Here is a 22,158-nt window from a genome sequence, read left to right as displayed (position 1 = left end):
GGCCATGCAGAGATGCTGCTACTTTTGTGCTTCCGCTTATACCAAGCAATCACTGATTTTGGTACAAAATCAAGGTTGGTATCTCTGATAACAGAGGAGGAAGAGGCTAGCATGTACCACCTCCTGTCTGCAGTGGAAAGAAATCCAAGAACTTTTCATGGAAACTGGTTTCCCCCAAGATTCTATTAACCAAGTGGTCCTTCTTCCTTCTTGTAAAACTAGGTTTTTAAAATTGATGATTTGAAGAAGATAATATCCTTCAAAGTCTTCAATCTAAGGTTTTCAGAAGAAATCTCTAGTCACCTTCCCTGGGGAGGATTCAGTAATGGTAAAAATGGTAACTGATATCAAGCAAAGATTAAGTTCCTTGAGGACAGGGAATATTTCCTGTGGGTCTTTGTATCCGTGGCACCAAGCATAGGGTGTGGCATATGGTAAACACTTTCCTGCTACATTGAATTCAGTTAGCTAAACAATAGTGGCAGAATTTTGAGTACAAAAGGCCCATGGTGAAACGGCTGATTGTGATGTTTAATGGCACCTTCTTACAATTTCCCAAAGTCTCTCCAATGTCAGAAGTTGACAATTTCAACGTAACAATGGATTCACCTGCTCCAGCCCTACAAATATCTTGAGGTGAAAAGGCAGGTTTTCTAACATCTGAAACTACTGAGGAAAAGACCAAACTGAAAATGCAGCCATGTTGTAGGCAGAGCACACAACTGTCCACCCTGGAGCTTGGCCAAGACAGTAGAAGAGTCTTTCTCAATTGCTAAAATTAGAAAAAGCTTTAAATCACACCATTCCATAGTTAACGAACACACTGGCGATGGAGTGAAAAACACTGTACTCTGGGGAATCACCAACATTTTCTTCAGGCTGAACATCAGCTCTGAATGGATCAGAGCCTTGGGTGCTTGGCTGGGAGCCATGGAAATGTTTCCCATTCCTCCTTATGTGGACAGAAACATTTGGAGAAAAATCTATCTCTGTTTTTGGCCATATGCCCTATGTATAAGGTGGAGGAAGTGCCATGCCAAATTTAACAACACACATTTATTAGGTGCTGAATGTGTGCCAGGCAGGATGCTAGACAATGGAAACACAAAGCAAAAAATAAGGCCATCCCTGCTCTCAAGGAGGTTACATTCTAGGGGGCTGGTTGACAGGGGTGGGGGGGAAGAGCACTAATAACTGTGGTGGGAGGTAGGGGAGATTAGGAGAGGTCTCAAGCAAGGGGAGGCTCTTGAGCCCAAGGTTAAACACTGCACAGCCCAAATCTGGCCAGCCCACTTTTCTCAGTTCAACTTATCAGGCTAAAACAACACCCCATTCAAACATATTCACATTCTCTCTCCCACAGAGAGGGTTAATTATCATTCTGAATGGGCCTCCTGGAACTAAAACTGATTTTGAAAATAATGACCATGTCTTACCAGACAGTGCGCTGAAATCTGCATTTCTGCTGAAAATTTCAGAAATCCCCAGGGCCTTCAGGACTTCTTTGAGGTCAATTTCCTGCTCTACAGTGAACCTGCAGAACAGATAAGAAAACAATCCATTTTAAGTTTAAGGATGGCTCGAATAAGATGGCAGGTGGTAGGGAGCATATAATCACTGGAGAGATCATAACGAGTAAGCTGCCCAAGCCTGCTCAGGAGTGCAGGTGACATCTGATTGTCACTGATAAAAGAAGACAACATCAGAAGGCCCTAAAAGCAGAGACCAATATATACCTCAGAGGGAAAAGCGAGAGTGGAAAGATTAGGAGCTGAAATCAGACACCCATCTCTATTTTAAGCAGCAAGCCTGTATCGTCTACTGCAGTGGGACAAAACCAATGGATAAAACCTGGCTGGATCACCAAGGGCTTCCAAAATCAAAATTCATCTGCCCCGCAGATGCCCCCGTTGGGCTGTGAAATTTAAGGTGCCTCTCCTTGGACTCATCCTTGGATGTTGCATTCCTCTGGTGGCCACCCTCCCTACTTTGTATGGTTCCCCAAGGAAGAGTCTCAGAGAATTAATGGATTCTAATCAGAACTCTCCAATATCACGGACTCCAATGAAACCCAAAGATAAAGGAGAAGCAAACAGGTGAGATTTCTCACTTGGCTGGGCCCAGATTTCTTTTGTGTGCTAGCCCACATGCCCAGGGGCACTGTGATCTAACAGAAAGAAAGCTGGACAGGAAGGTGGAGATTCAGGTCCCACCATGGACACTGACTGGCTGTGTGACCTTGGGCAAATCACTTTAACTTCTTTTTGCCTCAGTTTTCTCCTCTGAAAAAGGGGAATAATAGCAACTCTAGCACTTAACTCCCAGGGTTGTCATGAGGCTTAAAAAAAGCTAACAGATGTGAAGTGCTTTGCAACTTTAAATTGCCATGGAAGGGATTATCATCATTATTATCAGTGATTGTTACTGCTTCCCAAGTGCAGTAATCAGCACTCTTTCACGACAGCTGACACAATTCAGTGAAAGTCTGGTAGCCATTGAACCATGAGTCATAGTACCACATCTCAAAAACCTCTCCCTTGGGCCAGTGATGCTCAGCAGGGTCCCTAACCTTTCTGTGTGGAATAAACCCCTCCCTTTGGCTATGCAGTAAAGCTTAGGAACCCTTTCTCAGAATCATGTTTTCAAATGCATAAAACAAGATACATAAGATTGCTAAGGAAACCAAGTATATTGAAATACAGTTATCACAATGCTTCTTAAAAACTTTATGGCACTCAGGGTAAGAGCCCTTAGTGTAGAAAGTATAGTTTTTGAGATGAAAATAAGAAGGAAAAGAAAGAAGAAAAATACAGAAATGTTCAATTCTATGATAAATGGATGAAAGTATATAACTGAAAAGGGTGGTCATGAGAGAATAGATTTCTAACTGGAGGGGATCTCAGACTTTCATTTTAGAGCAGAGGGAGCAGAGCAGAGAGCTGAAATGACCTGCCCAACCTCACCCCCATAGCCGGGCAGAGGCAGGAGTCAAACCCAAGCCCTCTGTTTCTTTCCACTGAACCATACATCAATGAGCTTTTGGTTACAACTCAAGCCGACTAGTCAGTTGTTCAGGATTCCAGGCGCCTTATTAAAAGGGCATGCTCAGGTCTCCCTTTTGTGCGCCCAGCTCTCTGTAGACGTTTCCATATTCAAGACTTCTTCTGCCTCATACTATCAGCCCAGGGGAAAGAGTATTAGATCTAAAATCAGAGGGACTGGGTTCAAATCTGGCCTCTCTCACTCCCACTCACTGCCCTCTTTTTGTGCCCCCAGTGCTGAGCACAGCGTTTGGCATAGAGCAGATACTTAATAAATGATTATTTCCTTCTCTTCCTTCCTTTCCGGATGTTTTTCTATGTACTGACTAGTTTTGCTGATATTTTTCTCTTTATTTATTTATTTTTTAATTCTTTGTTAAGAGGATGGCTCTCTGGGAAAGGGAAGTGGGAGGGAAACCAGGAAATTGAGATAATGCAAAAACAAACAATATCAATAAACTATATATTTTAAGAATTAGTGTAAGATTTCATTTCTATCTTACATTTCACTCCATGAGCTCTCCAAGACTGTTGAAGGAGAATAGAAACAACTGCTTCTTTAAAACTTCAAATGAAAGAGCAATCTTGCTTTTCTAAACCCAAGCAGCGGGAACAAGATTGGGCTGTATTTGTGATCTCTACTCTGGGGAGTTTCACAGTGGAGCTCATTGCCTGCCATTTAGTTTTACAGAGCAAGAGGAGAGTAGAGTGAGCCCCATGAGATCAAAAGACATAAAGAAGACCTTTTGCCCAGAAATTAGGCAAGGAAGACTCATCAGTAAAGGAGGTAAGTCTTAAGCCAGGGCAGAAAAGGAAGAGGGAGACTCTGTGCAAAGTCGAGTGGATTCTCAGCCAGTGAAGTCCTCTGAAGGTCATGTTTCAGGTTACAGGAGAGGCATCCCATCCCATCATCCCTGAATTAAAACATTCTGAAGGCAGAGAACCAGTCTGAGAATTCAGAGTTCCAAGAAAAAAATAAAAATAAAGACAATGTAAGAAAATGCTTCTATAGCAATACCAAGCACTTAAGAATTTGAGATTTCTTGTAGACGACTCCTGAAGGCCTAAAGACAGGTTGGTTACGCCAGGCTTGGAACTATGTACTGCAAGGTACAAATGCTGACGGCTGCTACTATACTCATAAGAGACAGCATGGGGTGGGGAAAAGGGTGTTCAACTCAGTCAGGAAAACCTGGGTTCAAATCCTCCTGAGACACTTATTGGGAACTTCACACCACTGAGATTTAGTTTGCTCATCTGTAAAATGGGGATAGTAATTACTTCTACCTCCCCACCTTGTTGTGAGGGTCAAATAAAAAAACGTGTACATGTCCTTTGCAAACATTAAAGCACTATTTGAATATGGCTCATTATTTTTGGGAGGCACAGATCAATATGTTGAGGCTACTAAAGGTCACTAAGTATCAAAGTTTTCCTACCATTAGAAAAAAAAAAGAAACATAAGGTTCTAAAAATGTGACGTGAAGAATGATGTGAGGAATCTAGGCTGGTTTTGTTAATAAACTGGCATGCACATTTTTTCATAGGGAAAAACAACAACAAAACCCATAAAAACCTGGGACCACTTAAGGCAAAAATTTCAGATGCTTGAATAAACACGAGCATAAAGTAATAAATTATTTATACAGAATGTCAATCACGATGGGTATATAGGACAAGATTAAAATTACAGAAAAGTTATGTTGCATTCTCAAGGATGATTGGCATTTCATGAAGAAAACTAAATACTTAATAACCTTTGAAGACAAGAAAATGAAAAGAATCCTAGGTAAAGGGGGGTTGGACAGTCTTTGCTTGGGCCCAAACTCACTAATAAAGTCAGTTATCATCTGGAGTACACATTTAACTCTTCTCAGGTCCAGTTCGGCCTGTGGGGGAAAAAAAATCAAAAGACCAGAGATTGTTTTGTAAAGCTAGGTGGTTTAAAATTTATGTTATGAACAAGTTGGCAGTAAAGACCAAAGTCGTCTTCAACTACTGCTCGGTATGTATCTCCAAAGTAGTGAAAATTCAACACAAGATTTCATAGAATTCCTGTCAAAATGGGAAAAGTATGATTAACCCTGCCTTGTTTAGTAACTCAAGGACTAATACAAACGAGGAAATGAAACTGTCCACTTTGTAATTGGATCGAATCTTTCAGAAAATGAAAACTTAATTTTCTTCTTTCTGCTAGAGCCTTTCATTTCTCAGTGGACAGGGCCTGTAGGTTACATTTCCTGGTGAACATGTTTGGTCAGAATATAAAATATTTATGAAGCATTTACTTAGCGCACCGATAAAATCTCATCTCCTGCCTCTAAATCCTAATAGGCACTGAGCACGTGAAGCTATTGTCACTGTCCCTTGGTATTCCAGGGAAGCAAGAGAAGTATTATCAAATCTAATCAAATTCTTTCATGTTAGAAGAAAGAAAGAGAGAAAAGGGGAGGAAAAAGAGAGAAAGAGGGTGAAATGGGTAAGGGACTGAGGGAGGGAGAAAAAAAGGGAGAAACAAGGACAGAGCAAGGAGAAAGAGGGAGAAAGAGAAAAGAAAGGGAGGAGAAAAAAAACCACAATGTATTCTAATCATTATTTTAATAGTTTAGCTCATTTTGAATTTGACATGGACCTGAACAAAATGAGACCTATCAGTACATTTATATAGTTATATAAGATTAATTACTAATGCTCTACGGTCAAATGCATTACTTTTCAAGATAAATGATCTATAAAAATCAAATATTTTGTGGCTAATTGTTTTCACATGACAATACCCAACTGGAAAGATGGAAAGCCATTCTCTCTCTGAGGATACATTTGGTGCACAGATGAAGTGCCAGGCCTGCAGCCAGGAAGACCTGAGTGCAAATCCAGTCTTAGATACTTAGTAGCTGTGTGACTATGGGCATATCACTTAACCTCTGCCTCAGTTTCCTTATCTGTAAAAATAGGGATAATACTAGCACCTATCTTTCAGGATTGCTACGAGAATCAAATGAGATCATTGTAAAGCACTCAGAACAGTGCCTGGTAATAGTAAGCAATAGCTGTTGTTGCTATTACAAGTGGTCATCATACAAAAACACTGCTGAGGACACTAGTGAAGAAAATTCTGTCAGCCCTTATAAAAAACAGCTGGGATAAGATACTTAGCATGCTAAGAGTCTAGAACCAAAAAGATCTCAATAGGCAGAAATGATGGACTAAATTAAATGAGATAAATTTTGTATTTGTCTAGACTTTCCATAAGGCTAAATGTAAAGCTCTGTCATTGAGGTGTTTTTTTTTTTTAAATTAACTTCTCAAGGATAGGGTAGTGGAAGCACTGCTGGACAAATCTGTCTGAAAAAGATAGGGGTTTTAGTGGATTGCAAATTCAACAGATGTCAAGAGAACATGGAAAGTGACATGGCCTACCGCTCCATTAGGAGGAGCACAGAGTCCAGTGTGGCAGCAAAGATGAAGGTGGGGCTGTACTGTGCTAGGAAGATGACTTTATCAGTGAGCAGAGGTCAGGGGGTGGAGAGCTGTGGGCTGAGAAGCAGGCAGGAGAGGGGAGGCATGGGCTACACCCACATGCAGCCATTATATTGGCTAGGAAGGGTATGAGCATGGAAGCAGATCTGGGGAGGCTGGGGTTAACCTTGCTCGTAGGTGGACTGATGTGGAACCCAGCTTCCTTTGGGACAGAAGAATATGAAAGCAGTTTTTAGGACTTTGGAGGAGAGTTCCTGAGACCTGGGGAGTCTCCCTGATGACCACTTCACACAATGACTGGCACACAGCAGGGGCTTAATAAATATTAGTTAACTGACTTCTTTTAACCTTCTTGCTAGAGACTTTCATCTGCTTTGATCTTCCTGGATTTCTTTTTAATCGCCTTGAAAACTGCTTTTACTGAGGGTATTTGAATATATGGTTTATTAAATGCATTACTGGTCAATCTCTGACTGATGCATTAGCCCAGATGCAGAATAGACACCTAGAAACGAGGTAGGTGGTGGTAATCCTATTGTCTTCTGTCGTGGTCTGCTTACCTCTGGAAGGTTCAGCTCTAGCTACCACATTTCATGAGGAACTTTAATAACCCGGAGAATGTGACAACTAGGGTGGAAACCCACCAGGACACCATTTGATGATTATTCAAAAAGCCTGGAAAAGTCTGGTCTAGAAAAGATCTGGGGGGGAGTGGGAAGGGCTGATGGCTGCATGCAAATATGTGAAGGACTTACTCATAGAAAAGGGATTGGACTTGTTCTGCTTGGCCCTAGACAGTAAAACAAGGAAGAAATGGGGAGAAGGTGCAGAAAAGATCTGTTGTCTGTTTAAAGAAGGACTTCCCTTCAAAAGTATAATGGGCTGACTTGGGAGGTAGAAGCCTTCAGACGAAGGCTGAAGACATTCCTGTACAGCCAACTAGAAAGCTTCTGAGACCATTTAACTAAATTTGCAATTTGGGGACATAACAATCTTTGATTTTGTACAAAAGCTGTACAAATTGTCCAAAAAAAAAGTTCACCTGACTTTCCAAACTCCTGTCATGCTAGGAAGCTCCCTCTGTTGATTATTTCCAATTTATTTTATATGTATGTGTGTACATGTGCACATATATGTATATACATAGATACATGTACATATACATCTATGGGTATATACATCTATGAGATACGTGTTTATATGTTGTCTTCCTCATTAGACTGTGAGGTCCTAGAGAGCAGGGACTGTCTTTTTACCTTTCTTTATATGTCCAATGCTTAGTACAATGCCTGGCTGTATACAGCAGGTGCTTCATATATGTTCATTGACTTGACTGACTCATTCTACTAATATTCATTGAGTACCTGCTAAGTACAAGACACTGTTACAGCATCTCATACGTCTCTGAATTAGCAAAAGCTAGCTATCAATTAAGATTCTAAAGAAACAGCATTTTATCTACAAGAAATATGGCTTTAAAAATTTATGGAATTAACAATTGGTATAAAATCACAACAAGACCTTTTGGCCTTTCAGCGCAATTACATCTTTTATATGTTTATCCACACTTATTGCTAGTATTAAACATACCATTAATTGAAAATATAAAATGAGTACCTGTTTTCTCAACTTGTGCATTTTTCCTACATATATTCATGTCTGTACTTCCTAGCTTAGAGACCCCTAAGTTTAACTCTTAAGGGTAAAGTGGTGGGGCAGCTAGGTGGCTCAGTGGATAGAGCACCGGCCCTGGAGTTCAGGAGGACCTGAGTTCAAATCCAGCCTCAGAGACATAATACTTCCTAGCTGTGTGACTTTGGGCAAGTCACTTAAACCCAACTGCCTCACTAAAAAAATAAAAAAAATTTAAAAAGGGTAAAGTGGAGAATTAAAGGGCCCTAAGATAGTAAGTAGTTTACCATTTGTGGGCTGCAACAGTTTGGCAAAGTGGTTTGGATCTGATTTCAGGTAGCTACTTGCTTAAGTGTTAGACCTGGAACCAGGAATATCAGGAATTCAAATCCTGCCTCAGACCCCCACTAGCTGAACAAGTCACTTAATCTGTGTTTGCCTTAGTTTCTTCATCTGTAAAACAGGGATAATAATAGTATCTACCTCTCAGGGTTATCAAATAACTTACGTGTAAAACATTTTGCTAAGCTTAAAGTGCTATATAAATGCTAGGTATCCGAATCAATAAAGAGCACAAATGCATTCTGTAGACTGAATATGTCTCACACACTATCTATTGCTATTTTTTGAAACGTAGACACTGTTTAATTAAAGTCCAATTTCATTTAAATGCATTGCTAAATCCACTGTAGCTTTCTGTCATTACGTATCTTCTCAGTCCAAGGAGACAACAGAATAATTACTATCCTGTGGGCATATCCATGGACATTTTTTTTCAAATGTAAGAGAAGCTCATCATAATAGACCAGGGGAGGGAGTGAGGAAGCAAACATTTATTTAATGCTTACTCCATGCCAGGCAGTTGCTGTTCAGTCATCTCTGACTCTTCATGATGCCATTTGAGGTTTTCTTGACAAAGATACTGGAGTGGTTGACCATTTCCTTCTCCAGCTCATTTTATAGATAATCTAAGTGAGGCAAACAGGTAGGTGACTTGCCCAGGGTCACACAGCTAGGAAATGTCTGAGGCTGAATTTAAACTCAGGAAGATGAGTCTTTCTGACTTCAAGCCCGGCATTCTATCCACTCTCCTACCTAAGTGCCAAGGAAGGAAGGAAGGAAGGAAGAAGGAAGGAAGGAAGGAAGGAAGGAAAGAAGGAAGGAAGGAAGAAAGGAAGGAAGGAAGGAAGGAAGGAAGGAAGGAAGGAAGGAAGGAAGCAAGGAAGGAAGGAAGGAAGGAAGAAGGAAGGAAGGAAGGAGGAAGGGAGGAAGGGAGGAAGGAAACAAGGAAGGAAGGAGGGAAGGAAAGGAAAGGAAAGGAGGGAGAGAAGGAAGGGGAAGAAAGAAAAAGAAGGGAGGGAGGGAAGGGGGGGAAGAGGGAGAAAAAGAAAGAAGGAAAGGAAGACAATTCCTGCCCTCAAGGAACTTACATTCTAATGTAAATTTCTATCCTCCAGTAGGTCAGTCAGTCAAAAAACATTTATTAAGGCATCTACTACAGGGGAAACACTCTACTTAGCACTGGGAATACAAAGAAAGTCCTGGGAGCTTACAGTCTAATGGCAAGCTTCTTGAAGGCAGAGCTGATGCTGTTCTTTGCACCTCGTGCCAAGCCCATTGTGAGGAGGGCCACAAGAAGAACTGAAACAGCCACCCAAAGCCCTTGGCAGTCTCACCTTGGTAGATACACTTCCACTTTCTGCTTCTTCACAGAGTTGGCCCATTCTTCAATCAGCTGAGGCTTCACCAATGGCTCCAGGGTGACCAGTGGGACCTCTTGTCGGGACAGAACAAGCATCATGCTTATTTCATCCCCTTCGTAGGGTATTTCCAAAACCTGATAGATGCCACCTGCCTCATTGGAGCCATCGCTAAATTCCCCTACAAAAAAGAATGAAAGGCCACAGAAAAACAAGTTAAATGGAGCACAGCAAACCAAGCTTCTTGGATCTACTCCGTATCTTCTTTCAAATCTGAAAACAAGGCTACCCAAAAAAGGGCTTATTGGGAACTGGGACTCATTCAAGGGCACTCAAGTATTTGTTTGCATTACTTTGCTCTAAACAAAGTCTCCCCCACCCAGCGTTCCAACCACTGTTTTATTGACTACGATTTACTATAAAATGTGAAATTATGTACAAAATGAGGCATTGAGTGAATGTCATCATGATAATGAACAAAACTTCCCTGGAGAAAAAATGTCAATTAGCCTTACAGATAAAAGAAGACACTTCAAAAAGTGGATAAACTGATGATTCTACAATAACAAGAGCCCAGAGAGGTCACAGAACACAGCTGTAGAGCTGAAAGGGAGCGTTAGAAGTCATCTAGTCTTGCCCCATTATTTGAAAGATGAAGAAACAATCCCAGATTAAAGGCAGCTAGGTGGCACAGGATAAAGCGCCAGGCCTAGAGTCAGGAAGACCTGAGTTCAAATCTGGCCTCAGACACTTACTAGCTGTGTGACCCCGGGCAAGTCACTTTACCCTGTTTGCCTCAGTTTCCATATCTGTAAAATGAGCTAGAGAAGTATCATTGCCAAGAAAACTTCAAATGAGGTCACAAAGAGTCAGACATGACTGAATGATACAAAGGCCAGATTGGTGAAGGGACTTCCCCAAGGTCAAACAGCTAAAAGTGGCAGAGCTGGGGTTCAAACCCAGGTCCTCTGACTATAAATTCAGCACTCTTTTCATTGCACCATGTTGCCTTCTGCGTAGCTACACTGTACTCAAGGTGTTACCTGCCACGTTTGGCATGATTAAGACATCTAAATTAGGAAACTAGCCTTTTCGGCCCAGGCTGATCTGGCCAAAGGAAGAGAGATGTTTTCCAAACAAGTGTTACAATTTCAAATGGACTTGGCCGCTGAAGGCAAACAAAGCAGCCCACTCTTTAAATGGACTGGTTCCAACACTACTCTATGACAATGGTCCAGAGTGTAACTAATGATTCTGAAGTGACCGTTTACAGGTTTTTTGTTTCTCTTCTTGGCCAGTCACAAGAGATGAGCTATCCAAAACTCACACTAACCATTTAATTCTCTCTTTCTCAAAGCAGAGTTTACTCTTTCATCCTTGACCAACGGTTTAGTTTAAAAACCTCTTGGCCTCATTCAAATTTAGGTAGAATCAATTGTTCATTCTCATCTACATGGTACTATACTCTACACGCATACCATGAGACTGTAAGGTCCTTGAGGGCAGGGACTGCTTCTGCCTCTTTTTGCATCCTCAGCACTTAGCACAATGCCTGACACATGGAAGGAGGTTAAATATTTATTGACTGATGAATCTTTTAAAAATTCCAACACAATGCCATCTATTGCTGGGAGCAAGAATACACCAGACTTCTAAATCATTTTAGAACAAAGGCTAGGTAATCTAAATGGTTCACTGAAAAATAAACAAAAGGCAAAGCACTTTTTTGTCATCAAGAGTTCCAACTCCTCCAAAAGAAATCTCAACTGAGAAACTGTCTCTCCAAGTGCCCTCTTGTGAGTGCATGACACATAGGAAAGTCCTCACCCTCCAAGTATCCAATTTAAAGATAAGAAGCCTTTTCAAACAAGACTAAGACAGCTGAATTGTATCCCAAGCTTTTTGGGCAGTTTTACATAGAAATCTATTGGACTAGTCATACATTGAGAGAAAAAAATTTCAATGTACAGTCCACAGGTTCTATTGGTATTCAGAAAATGTCAAGAGACTGAGGAAGCCCCAGCATGTTGGAGATAGTCCTATGAAAAATGTAGGGGAGGACATGGAAAAAAGTCTCCTAGGATCAAAGCAAGTTTGGATGAGTTGCTGGAGGCAGCACGTACACTGAGGAGATCATGGAGCCCTTTGAATATTGGCGTCCCAGAAGCTCTTAGCGTATCACTAAGGTACACAGTGGACGGCCACCTGGCAAGGGATCCACACTGAGGTCTCTACTTACCATAGTAAAACTCTCCCTGTTGGTACATCATTGGAATCTGAGCCTCGCTTTCATCATCTTTCGTGAAAGAGAAGGTTCTTGTGTTTTCAGGCCTAAATTGTGACTTCCAGTTCCCTTTAAAGTAGACAGCATTGACGAGGGCCAGCTGAGTCAAAGCACTGAAGTCTCTTGCTAAAACCAAATCCTTCACTAGACCTGATGACGTAGAAATGAGCAGAAGAAAGGAATGAGTGAACAGCTGGGAGCAGAGGGGAAATCTACAGGAGAATGAAGGGACTTGGGAGAGGTAGGAGAAAGTTCTACCCACAAAGTAAACATGAAAACAAATGCTCACTTTTCCTTTTTGAAGGTATACTGTTGAAATCAATGTTCAGTTTTAAGAATTCTTAAGAAAGAAAACTTAAGAAAGACACCAAAGACGTTTGATTCCATGACCTTGTTCATACTAATAACATTCTGTTGCATAATTACTAAAAACATTAATAAAAGGACACAAATCCTTTCCCATTAGAACTTTTCTAGAGTATACTAGAGAAGTAGCTCCCAAAATAAATGAAATTGGTTTTAATTAGATTAAAATAAACAGGTGTATGAGACATAATGTAAATGTGTTTCTCCATAATCATGTATGCAGACAAAAGTATCACAGGAAGGGCAGGCTTGGATAGCTTGGCGTCTGTTTTGCTGGAACAAATGCCCATAGTGATGTGACTCTAGCTCCACTGCAGTACTGAATCATGACTGGCTTTCCTTTGGCCAAGGCTGGTCTGGCTGTGGCCTCCAGAAACACTTTCCCCAAACTGACAATACTGTGCTTGGGCCTGAAGCAGCTACAAAAAAAAAAGTAGGCCCCTTCCACAAAAGTTTATAGACAAAAAAAATTCCCAATAACTAGACTCATTTCTCATGGATTTCCTACTCTTGATTTACTCAATGAATGGCGGGCGGGGGGGGAGGGACGGAGTGAAAGGAATGCAATTTGGCTTCTATGTTTCAACGTGGAGCAGAAGCTTGTTTTAGACCCTCACAAATTGTATCAATAATAACCCTTCTGACAGAAGAGTGTGACTCAGTGTTTTATAAATGATAGGTTTTCTTTTCAGATTTCCTTCATACCACAGAATGTCCCCGTGGGATAAAAATTACTATATTCAGGCAATATTAAAACTATTATTTCAGGAAGTGCAGTATACATAATGTTATGGTAATTTCCTCCTTATTTGACTGCTATCATCTGCTTAAATAAAGCCTCTCATTGTGGCATCAGGTTTGTTATCTAATTTAAATTCATTTGGCTTTTAAAGAGAGAAAAAAATTGAACATTTGTTTGAAAAGTGAAGATTTTATGTGTATGTGTGTGTACATGTGTATATATATATATGTGTGTGTATATATATGTGCGTGTGTGTGTACATGTGTATATATATATATATGTGTGTGTGTGTATAAATCCACGCCATTTGAGGTTACGCTCACAATATTTCTTTTCTTTCAACTTAAAAACTGAATTGAGTTAAATATTTATTAAGTACATACTATATGCAAGAAAGGTAGTATGATGCGATAGACAGTGAGGAGGAAGGCTCATATTCAAGTGCCACCCTGACACATTCTAACTGGGTGATCCACGCCACTCATTTGGTCAGTCTGTAGACCATATATCTGTCTAAAAAGGCACTTGCCAATGGGCACCTAGTGGGAGGAGTTTCCTCACTGGGAACTGCCTATTCTAATGATATCATATATCTATTCCCACCCTCTCTGTGTGGGACAAGTGAAGGTTTCTCATATGAAATGGAAGCTATGCCCCAAAATTTAGTTAAGGCTTTAGCATTAGCTGGGCCTAAGTTTCCTGTAAATCATGGGATTGGTTCATAAATCTGTTGCCCACCCCCTCCCTTGTTTTGTAACCACCACCCCAGCTTTATCTTTGCCAGATAAGGCAATCTTCTAGCTCCCAAGCTTGTTTTGGGTAAAATGTATCTCTTAGTTGCTGGGTAGAATGTAAAGTCTCTTACCTTAACCAACGAGGATAAAGAGATTGAGGTAAACAAGTGGGTGGGGGGATTTCTTAGAGTTGTTTGCCGCCTGTTATCTTGCCTCCCTACTCCAGTCCACCCTGGGTAGGTGATGCCCAATTCTCATGCGAGACTTGCTGTTAAAACTTCAGTTTCTACTGAGAGAAACCTCTGAATTTTTATTTGGGTAGGTGGTCTCTATCCCACTCACTCTCCATCCCCAAATAAGTGCAAAGCCTTGTTCTTTGAGGGCTCTGCCCTCAAGGACCTTATAGCCTAATTAAATTTCTTTTTCCTTTTTACTTAAGGTAACTTACTCTAAATTTGTGACTATCTATACTGTCAAGTATAGGTCAAACCAGATTAAAATGTAATTGCGAAATATTTAACAAGATGAAATTTATGTTAAAACATAGAAAATATTACATTTTAAAACTAAATCCATATATGGTCTGCAGAGATCCTCACATATGGTTTAGTGACTCCTGTTTCTATTTGAGCTTGATACCACACTTCTAGAAGACAACTACATTACTCCAAGAATCCTCTCTAAATTCTTTTAATTTCTATTTTCCAAGAGAGAGGCAGAGACACACACACACACACACACACATATGCACAGAGAGAGAAAGAGACAGAGACAGAGAGAGAGAGAGAGAGAGATAAACGAGCCACTAGTTAAGAAATCCACCGATTTTCAATATCAGAACAGCACAAATTTTCAGACAATGAATCAGAGGCAAAATGGTAGAGGGACAAGTTCTTTCTTAAGGGATAATTTACATGGAATGCCTGATTACTGATTTTCACCATTCACTCAATGGAATTCTCAGATATCCCAACTATTTGCCATTTTACATTCTGAAGGGAGCAGATGTAATCCAGGGCAACACTTGGATTTTTTCCTTTGTCTGGATCTGTCCACAAAAGTTAGACACATGAATTATTTCTAACACAAACTATTTTCCAATAAAGGCCAACAGGTAAAGAAAAGAAGAGAAAAACATACTGTCAGTGTGGTTCTCCACCCACTTGTTGATGTAACTGGCTACAGCCTCATTTTGACTGAAATCTACATGATCAATTTCAGCTTGAAAATACTTTTTCATCATCTGCAAGAACTTTTCGTTGACATGGAATCCATTTTGCACAAAGAGGGAGTTGGCCATTTTCATCACATACTGGTTCTCCTCGGTGGTTATCATGTCAGAGAGATTCCTCAAGAAGGAAAATTCTTCCCCTGAAAGTGGTCAAAGGAGAAGTTTTTTAAATTGCATTAAACTCAGTGCAAAAAGGTAGAAGAGAAATTACCCAGCTCATTGTTACATGATTCAGATACACCATAGGTCTAATTATGTCCCTACAAAGATAGCAACATTGGTTAAAATCCTGACAGAACTTAGCTTATCTGGCATCATAATTGCAGCAGGGTCTTACCATACAGGCACTTTCTAATTTACCAACAGTTTGCTTTCTGAAAGTAGATGGCAGAACAATAAACATGTGGCCTTGGAGATCATGTATGCATATGATTTTTGATTTAGAGTGGGAAAGATCCTCAGAAGTTATGGCGTCCAACCCCTTCATTTTCCATCCGGGGAAACTAAGGCCCAGAAAAGTTAAATGACTTGGTAACGGTCTGTGCCTGGGTTAGGAAAAAGCAGACATGGGATCTGAACCCAGGTCTTCAGACCCCCAATCCAATACCCCTTCTGAAGAAAAAGGTGCATGTAGATGTCAAAGAAATATGTGCATCAACAAAAAGTTGAACTGAGGCAAATTCTAGGCCTCAGCTTGCTCATGTGAAAAATTAGGTTTGTCCAGATGACCTCCAAGGTCTCTTTCATCAGCTCTAAATCTATGCCAGACTTTCTCAGGTAGCAGCACAGGAACTAGGTCTAGATTGGTGGAAGGGCACCAAGGGAACTGGTGAGAAAGGTGACAATATGGGTAGGTGAGGATATGGGTTGGGGACTGAGGACATAACTAGGTCTGAACTTGAAAGACTGGTAGTTGGGGGGTGGAGGTGTGAGGGGTGGCAAAACATCCTTCTCACCTTTTCCCCATACCACTAGTTCTTCCATTTCAGAAGGACGACAAAAAGACAAGGGTAGAAGGAAAGGAAGATGGATTGTCGATGTAGAACTGAAAAGGGAGGAGGTATCTCCATACTAACCTCCTCATTTTAAAGATACATGGGAGGGCCAAACTAATTCTACTGATCCAACGAAACTGACTCTCAAACATGAGGATTACCTTTGATTAGTTAGAAAGTTAAGTCACATAGATTCCTTTTACGTTTAATTAGAAGTCTCTTAATAATATCATACACTCTAAAGAAACTACAAGGTCTAATTCAACCATTTTTTTAATAGATGGAGGAAATGAGGGTCTTGAGGAAGTTATGTGATCTATTCCAGATTGTGTGGTCATTTGGTGAGGCTGTTTTATTAGCCTATACCTAGCTAATTAAGTAGTTGATGAACTAGAGACAGTGGGAAACATTAAGAATCTCTTTAATTTCACTGAAGTTGATTCTAAGGATGAATCCACATTTTTCTCTGTTCAAGTAGAGAACACCCATACCTGTCTCCTTCACTGACATCCTCCTTCTAGGATTACAAGATTTACAACTAGAAAAGACCCTTCTTTTTACTCCATTTTCTGTCATCTTATTAGCACAGCCATCTTTCTACATGGCCACCAGTTTCAACTCTAGAAATCTCTTATATTTAAAAATACAACTTTTTAAAAATAAACTATACAAAGCATCAATATAACACTTTAAAATTGTTTTGCAACTATTTACATACGTTTAAATAACTATTTCAAGATATGAAATACCACACCAATTTTTTAGGACGTCCTTCTCTCCAAAGGCCTTTCCAAAAGGCTTCTCTGCCTCTTTTTCTTCTCAGAACTTAGTGTATATATTCTGGTCTTTTAGGGTCTGACTTCTCCCACTGTGGGACAGATCTTTATTTCCTAAAGGTCTTTTCAGATCTACTTGTACTCATCCTACCTGCTGCCTTAATTTCTTTAAATACTATAATTTTATCAAATTCTATAATGACATTAAGTTTACCACAGTTTATTCAGTCATATATTCACAATGATAGACATTTAGCCTGCTCTTACGAAAACAGACCATTCTGCTAAGAAAACCTCTGAACAGATTGCTTTTCCCCCCCCTTCTTTTTGATAACACACATTCTCTAGGGGCATAATCTCAAGACTGTAATTATTTGGTCAAAGCATATGACTATTTTTGTAACTTCTATGGCATACCACCTACTGCTCTCTCTTGCAAATAAAAAATGTCCACACTTGTTAGTTTCATTAAAGTTGAATATGTAACCAAGATCAAAATATTTTTATTAAAGTCAAATACTTTTACATTAGCTCAAAGTTTCTTGTGTGCATTAGGATGAGCAAAGTAGTACAGTGGGAAAAGTACTATAATTGCTGTCAAAAGACCTGGGTTCAACTCTTGATCTTTCCCTTTTTCTATGACTTCAGATAGTCCCAACCTCCTTGGCCCTCAGTTCCTCATCCGTACAATGAAAAATTTGAACCAGATAGTGTCTAAGCTCCCTGCCAGCTCTGCATCTAAGGTCCTGTGATAAATTTAGAGATGTGACCAATCAGAACACCCAGCAACCGGTCGTGATGCAAGATTTTGAGATTTTTGTGACTTAACTGCACTACAGATAACTGTATCTGGAATACAGGAGTAACTAAGAGATAAAATATTCATATTCCCATGGGAAAGGAGGAAAATGTCTATTTTTTCAGATAAAAAACTCAAGTTTCACAAAGTGACTTGGTTTAGATGATTAAGTCAGAGGAGAGGTCAGCTCTCCTTCTTGGATCCTTATACACCTGTTCTAGCTACAATATCAACAACGAGATTGCTACATTCATACACACACACACACACACACACACACACACACACACAACTATTACTATTACTACTGCTGCTGCTGCTGCTACTATTACTATTATTAAAGTGATAGAACCATAGTTGATCAGCCTGGCCCGATGAGGCAGAACTAAGAGAAACAGATGGAAATCTAAAATCCGATTCCAAATAAAGAACCCTGCCTGGTAGTTAGAGCTATGCAAAAGTGGAGTGCACGGTTCCCTCCCATTGGAAATCTTCAGACAAGATATGCTATAAAAGGGGTTCCTGTTCAGACATAGATTGGACGAGAGAGAGTATGAGTGCCTTTCCAGCTCCGGAGATGATGTCATCCTAATTCTTTGATCTACGTGGAACAAACATCACTGAACATGCTTACCATCCTTTAAGCCTTCATATCCCATGGAATGACGTATTTCTTTCAGGGTGGATCCATGCGCCCCCAGTTCCACCATTCCCATGGCAATAGCGATACTCAAAGGACAGAACAGAATATTTTCATCTTCCCCAGTGGCCCGTAGATGATTATACACATTCACAGACAATTCTGCAATGGTTTCATCAGGAAAACTGGTGCAAAGAGCTGTACTTGGCAGAACAAGCAGAGCCACGAGGCCAAAGAAAGTCATGTTTCCAAGGTTTCCGTCTGAAAAACAAAGTACGAGGATATTAGTCATGTGAATCAGACTCAAATAAATGGAGGGGGGATAATAATAGAAAGACAGACAGACAGACAGACAGATAGATGATTTACTAAGCACTTACTACGTACTGGTAGTGAGAGATGAGGCAATGAAAACCAACAATTAAGAAACTGAGTGAACCTTCTGAGGAAAACAATTACTATGTAGAGAGACAGCCAATCCTTGCCTCACAAGGACAGGCTGAGCTCTTTTCACACATAACCACTGAGGCTATGAGCTACCACCCCTAACCAGGAAGCCAACAAAAGCCAGGGGAATGTTCCCAGACTGAGTTTAAATCTACTCTTCTAACTGCTGCTTGCTCGGTGCTGGTCTGTGGTCACAGACCTGACTTAGGGTTAGAAGAGTCTTCATAAGCCTGTCTATAAAACTTACATCAGGATCTCTGCTAAAAGAAAATCTACTAGCCAAACATGGAAGCCTCACATTGAAGTGAAGGTAGGAACCAAGGCCCAGGTGAAACAAGCTTCTGGGTCACTGTCCTTCCCCTACCACTTATTAGCCACCTGCAACAAAATGCCCGTGGTCACTCATTTGCCTCAGCCTGACACAGAAAGGCATTCTCTTTACAATTATTCCCTTTAGCATCTGTTGCCACTTTCATTTCCTTGGTCTCCAGAATTCTCATTAAGGATGATTTCAAAATGCAGCACTTATGTGACTTCAGGAGGATCAACCATTACTAAGATAAAAGCCTTTTTAAAAGGGGAGGATGCAGGATCCTTTTTGAAAACCAAGCCAGTCATGGCTAGAATTAGTGAAGGCAATTACAAGCAGTAATAGCTTCTCCACAAATCCTCTGGGATTCCAGAGCATCCTAGCTCATCCCCATTTCTACAAAGCTGCTCAGGGAGAGGAGATGGCAATGGCCGCCAGAACACGGATGCCATTTACAAAGCTCGTCAACGTTTGAGGAGCCCTTTATTAACATCAGTTCCTTCAGTAAGAAATAGCATGACCTATGGCAGAGAACTCCTCTGGGTTCAAGTCCTGCCTTTGAAACATACAAGCTGGATGGCCCTGAGCATCCTCTCAGTTCCCCAAGTTACTCTCCCATGCACCAAGAGGCAGAACAGAGAGTCTCCTAACAAATTAAGTCACAGGACTCACGTCCACTTCCAACTCTAGATCTCATCTGAGCCTCACAACAACCCTGAAGCAGACACTGAAGGTATTAATATCCCCATTTTATAGATAATAAAGTAAGGCTCCAAGAGGTTGTGACTTGTTCCTGATCACCAAGGGGAAAGGCTGACAATCAACTGAACTCGTATCATAAGCAGGATTTGAACCTGTTTCTCTCCTGACTCCAAAACATGGCGGGTGTAAGCAGAATATACGTACTAAAACATCAAGATCAGTAATGCTGTGTCCACCTTGAATAAACCTGGGAAACCGTACTTAACAGGCACCCACAGATAAGAGGATGGCTTTCTTTTTGGCTTTTCCCCTCAGTCCTAGGCTACTGTCACCGGAGCCTCAGGTTTTCCCCTTTGTTCTAGGAAGTCTGTGTGTGTGTGTGTGTGTGTGTGTGTGTGTGTGCGTGTGTGCGTGCGTGTGTGTAATTATAACCCGCTTCCTTCCCATGCAATGGGTTTGATCCACAGCTCTTTTTAACCTCTTGCCACCAGCACACTCCAAAGCAATTTGTAAAGCAGTTTTTAAAAGGTCACTTAGCAGGGAACATCTACATTCACCGTGGCTCAGCAGGGCAGGTGCACACTTAATACAGGGGCTGTATATTTCAAATGAGCTGCACCAAGTGGAAATGCGGTGATTCTTTTATTCCCCAACACAAGGGGCAGGGGAGGCCCTCTCTATTTCTTTTTTTATATTCAGGGCTTCACATCTGCCAAAGGCTTAAGCCAAAACAAAAACAGGCGTAATAAAGACCCAACAAATCTCAGCTTTCTGCTTGAGAATTTCCAAGTTTTGCTTTCCCTTGACGGTTTTCAATATAGGAACTCAACCGGGTAAGGAATGTCACATGACTGCTCATCAAAAGATACCAGTGGAGTGAGCTGGTGCCATTGCAAGAGCAGGTACAATACCTACGGAGACTGTGTAGGAGATGAAGCAAAAAAGGATGCCGTGGGAGAGATGGATGGTTGGAAAAGACAGTGCGCATGTCATGGTGTGAGAGTGGGGAAGAAAAACGTTCATCCCTCCTTTGGCATCCTTCAGTACTGACGGATCTAGAGGAAGGTGCCTAGCAAGGTGGGTGGACGGCTTGTGGAGAGAGCTCATGGAGAATAGCTGCCCCAGGCAGACAAGCGCGGGTGGGTTACAAGATACGTGGCTGGGACCACAAGTCCACTGAAGAAGTTCTTTCTCCAGGAATGGGAGATCTGGACCTGGGATTCTGTCAGTTTAGACAATGTCTACTATGGAAACTTCCTCCATAGTTGTACATCTTATAGCACGGGCATCAGCATTAGGAAGGACCTGAGAATCAAACTAGTGCTATCCCCTCATCAGGTGACTTGCCTAATGTCACCCAAGTAGCACATGCACAGCTGGGCCTGCACCTCGATACTGGACTCCAAACCAGGCAGCCGTTCCCCATTCTGCACTCAGAGATTAATGAATTAGCCATGAACATGCCACTGGGGTGTTTCAGAGACATGGCCTACACCTAGACTACTGCAGCAGGCTGCTGGCTGGTCTGCCTGCCTGAGGTCTCGCCCCACTCCAGTCTATCCTCCATTCAGACACCAAAGCACAGGACTGCCCATGTCACCCCCCCCCATTCAATAAACTCCAGTGGCTCCCCATCCCCCCATCCCCTCCAAGATAAAATAAAAAACCTGTTTGGCATTCAAAGCCCCTCATAACGTAGTCCCTTTCCATTCTACAACCCCTTAAACGCTCTTTGTTCTAGTGAGATTAACCTCCTGGCTGCTGCGCAAATAATTCTCCATCACTTAACTCCAAGTATTTTCCCTGGCTGTCCCCGAGGCATGGATTTTCTCATCATCATCTTTATCTCCTGACTCCCTTCAAATCCCAACTAAATCCTGTCCCCTAGAGGAAGCTTTTGCCAGTCTCTCCAGATTCTAGTGCTTTTCCTCTGTTAATCATTTCCTATGTATCCTGTACATAGCTCGCTTGTACATAATGGTTTGCTTATTGTCTCCTGCACTGGATCATGGGGTCTTTGAGGACAAGGACAGTTGATTGGTTGGTTTGTTGTTGGCCCTTCTTTGTATCCTCAGTGCTTAGCACGGTTCTTGGTACACAGTAGGGGCTTAATAAATGCTTAATGACGAATTCAGATCCTTCTGACTCTGAGACCAGCTCTCTATAGATCCATTGGTATACAATGATCAAGGATGGCTTGATCAACACCCTCTGTGTCCCTTACCTCTCCCCTTCCCCTATGACTACACATTCACACACTCAACTCCAATAATGAGTTA

The 22,158-nt window shown here is 41.2% G+C and overlaps 1 protein-coding gene across 1 annotated transcript in view; it reads right to left on the bottom strand.

The window, feature by feature from the left end:
* Window positions 1-22,158, bottom strand: part of SERPINI1 (serpin family I member 1) — a 98,851-nt gene that overhangs the window by 18,753 nt on the left and 57,940 nt on the right. The window contains exons 2-6 of the mRNA XM_020980141.1: window positions 18,415-18,681; window positions 15,120-15,350; window positions 12,093-12,287; window positions 9,830-10,034; window positions 1,437-1,534 (exon numbers count right to left, since the gene is read on the bottom strand). Of these exons, the coding sequence (XP_020835800.1) occupies window positions 1,437-1,534; window positions 9,830-10,034; window positions 12,093-12,287; window positions 15,120-15,350; window positions 18,415-18,664 (979 nt within the window). The 5' untranslated portion in view covers window positions 18,665-18,681. The remainder of the gene's footprint in view (window positions 1-1,436; window positions 1,535-9,829; window positions 10,035-12,092; window positions 12,288-15,119; window positions 15,351-18,414; window positions 18,682-22,158) is intronic.

This window comes from Phascolarctos cinereus, unplaced genomic scaffold, assembly GCF_003287225.1.
Source record: "Phascolarctos cinereus isolate Bilbo 61053 unplaced genomic scaffold, phaCin_HiC Scaffold_7;HRSCAF=346, whole genome shotgun sequence".
Classification (NCBI taxonomy): Eukaryota; Metazoa; Chordata; class Mammalia; order Diprotodontia; family Phascolarctidae; genus Phascolarctos; species Phascolarctos cinereus.
This window is presented reverse-complemented; position numbering and strand designations above follow the sequence as displayed.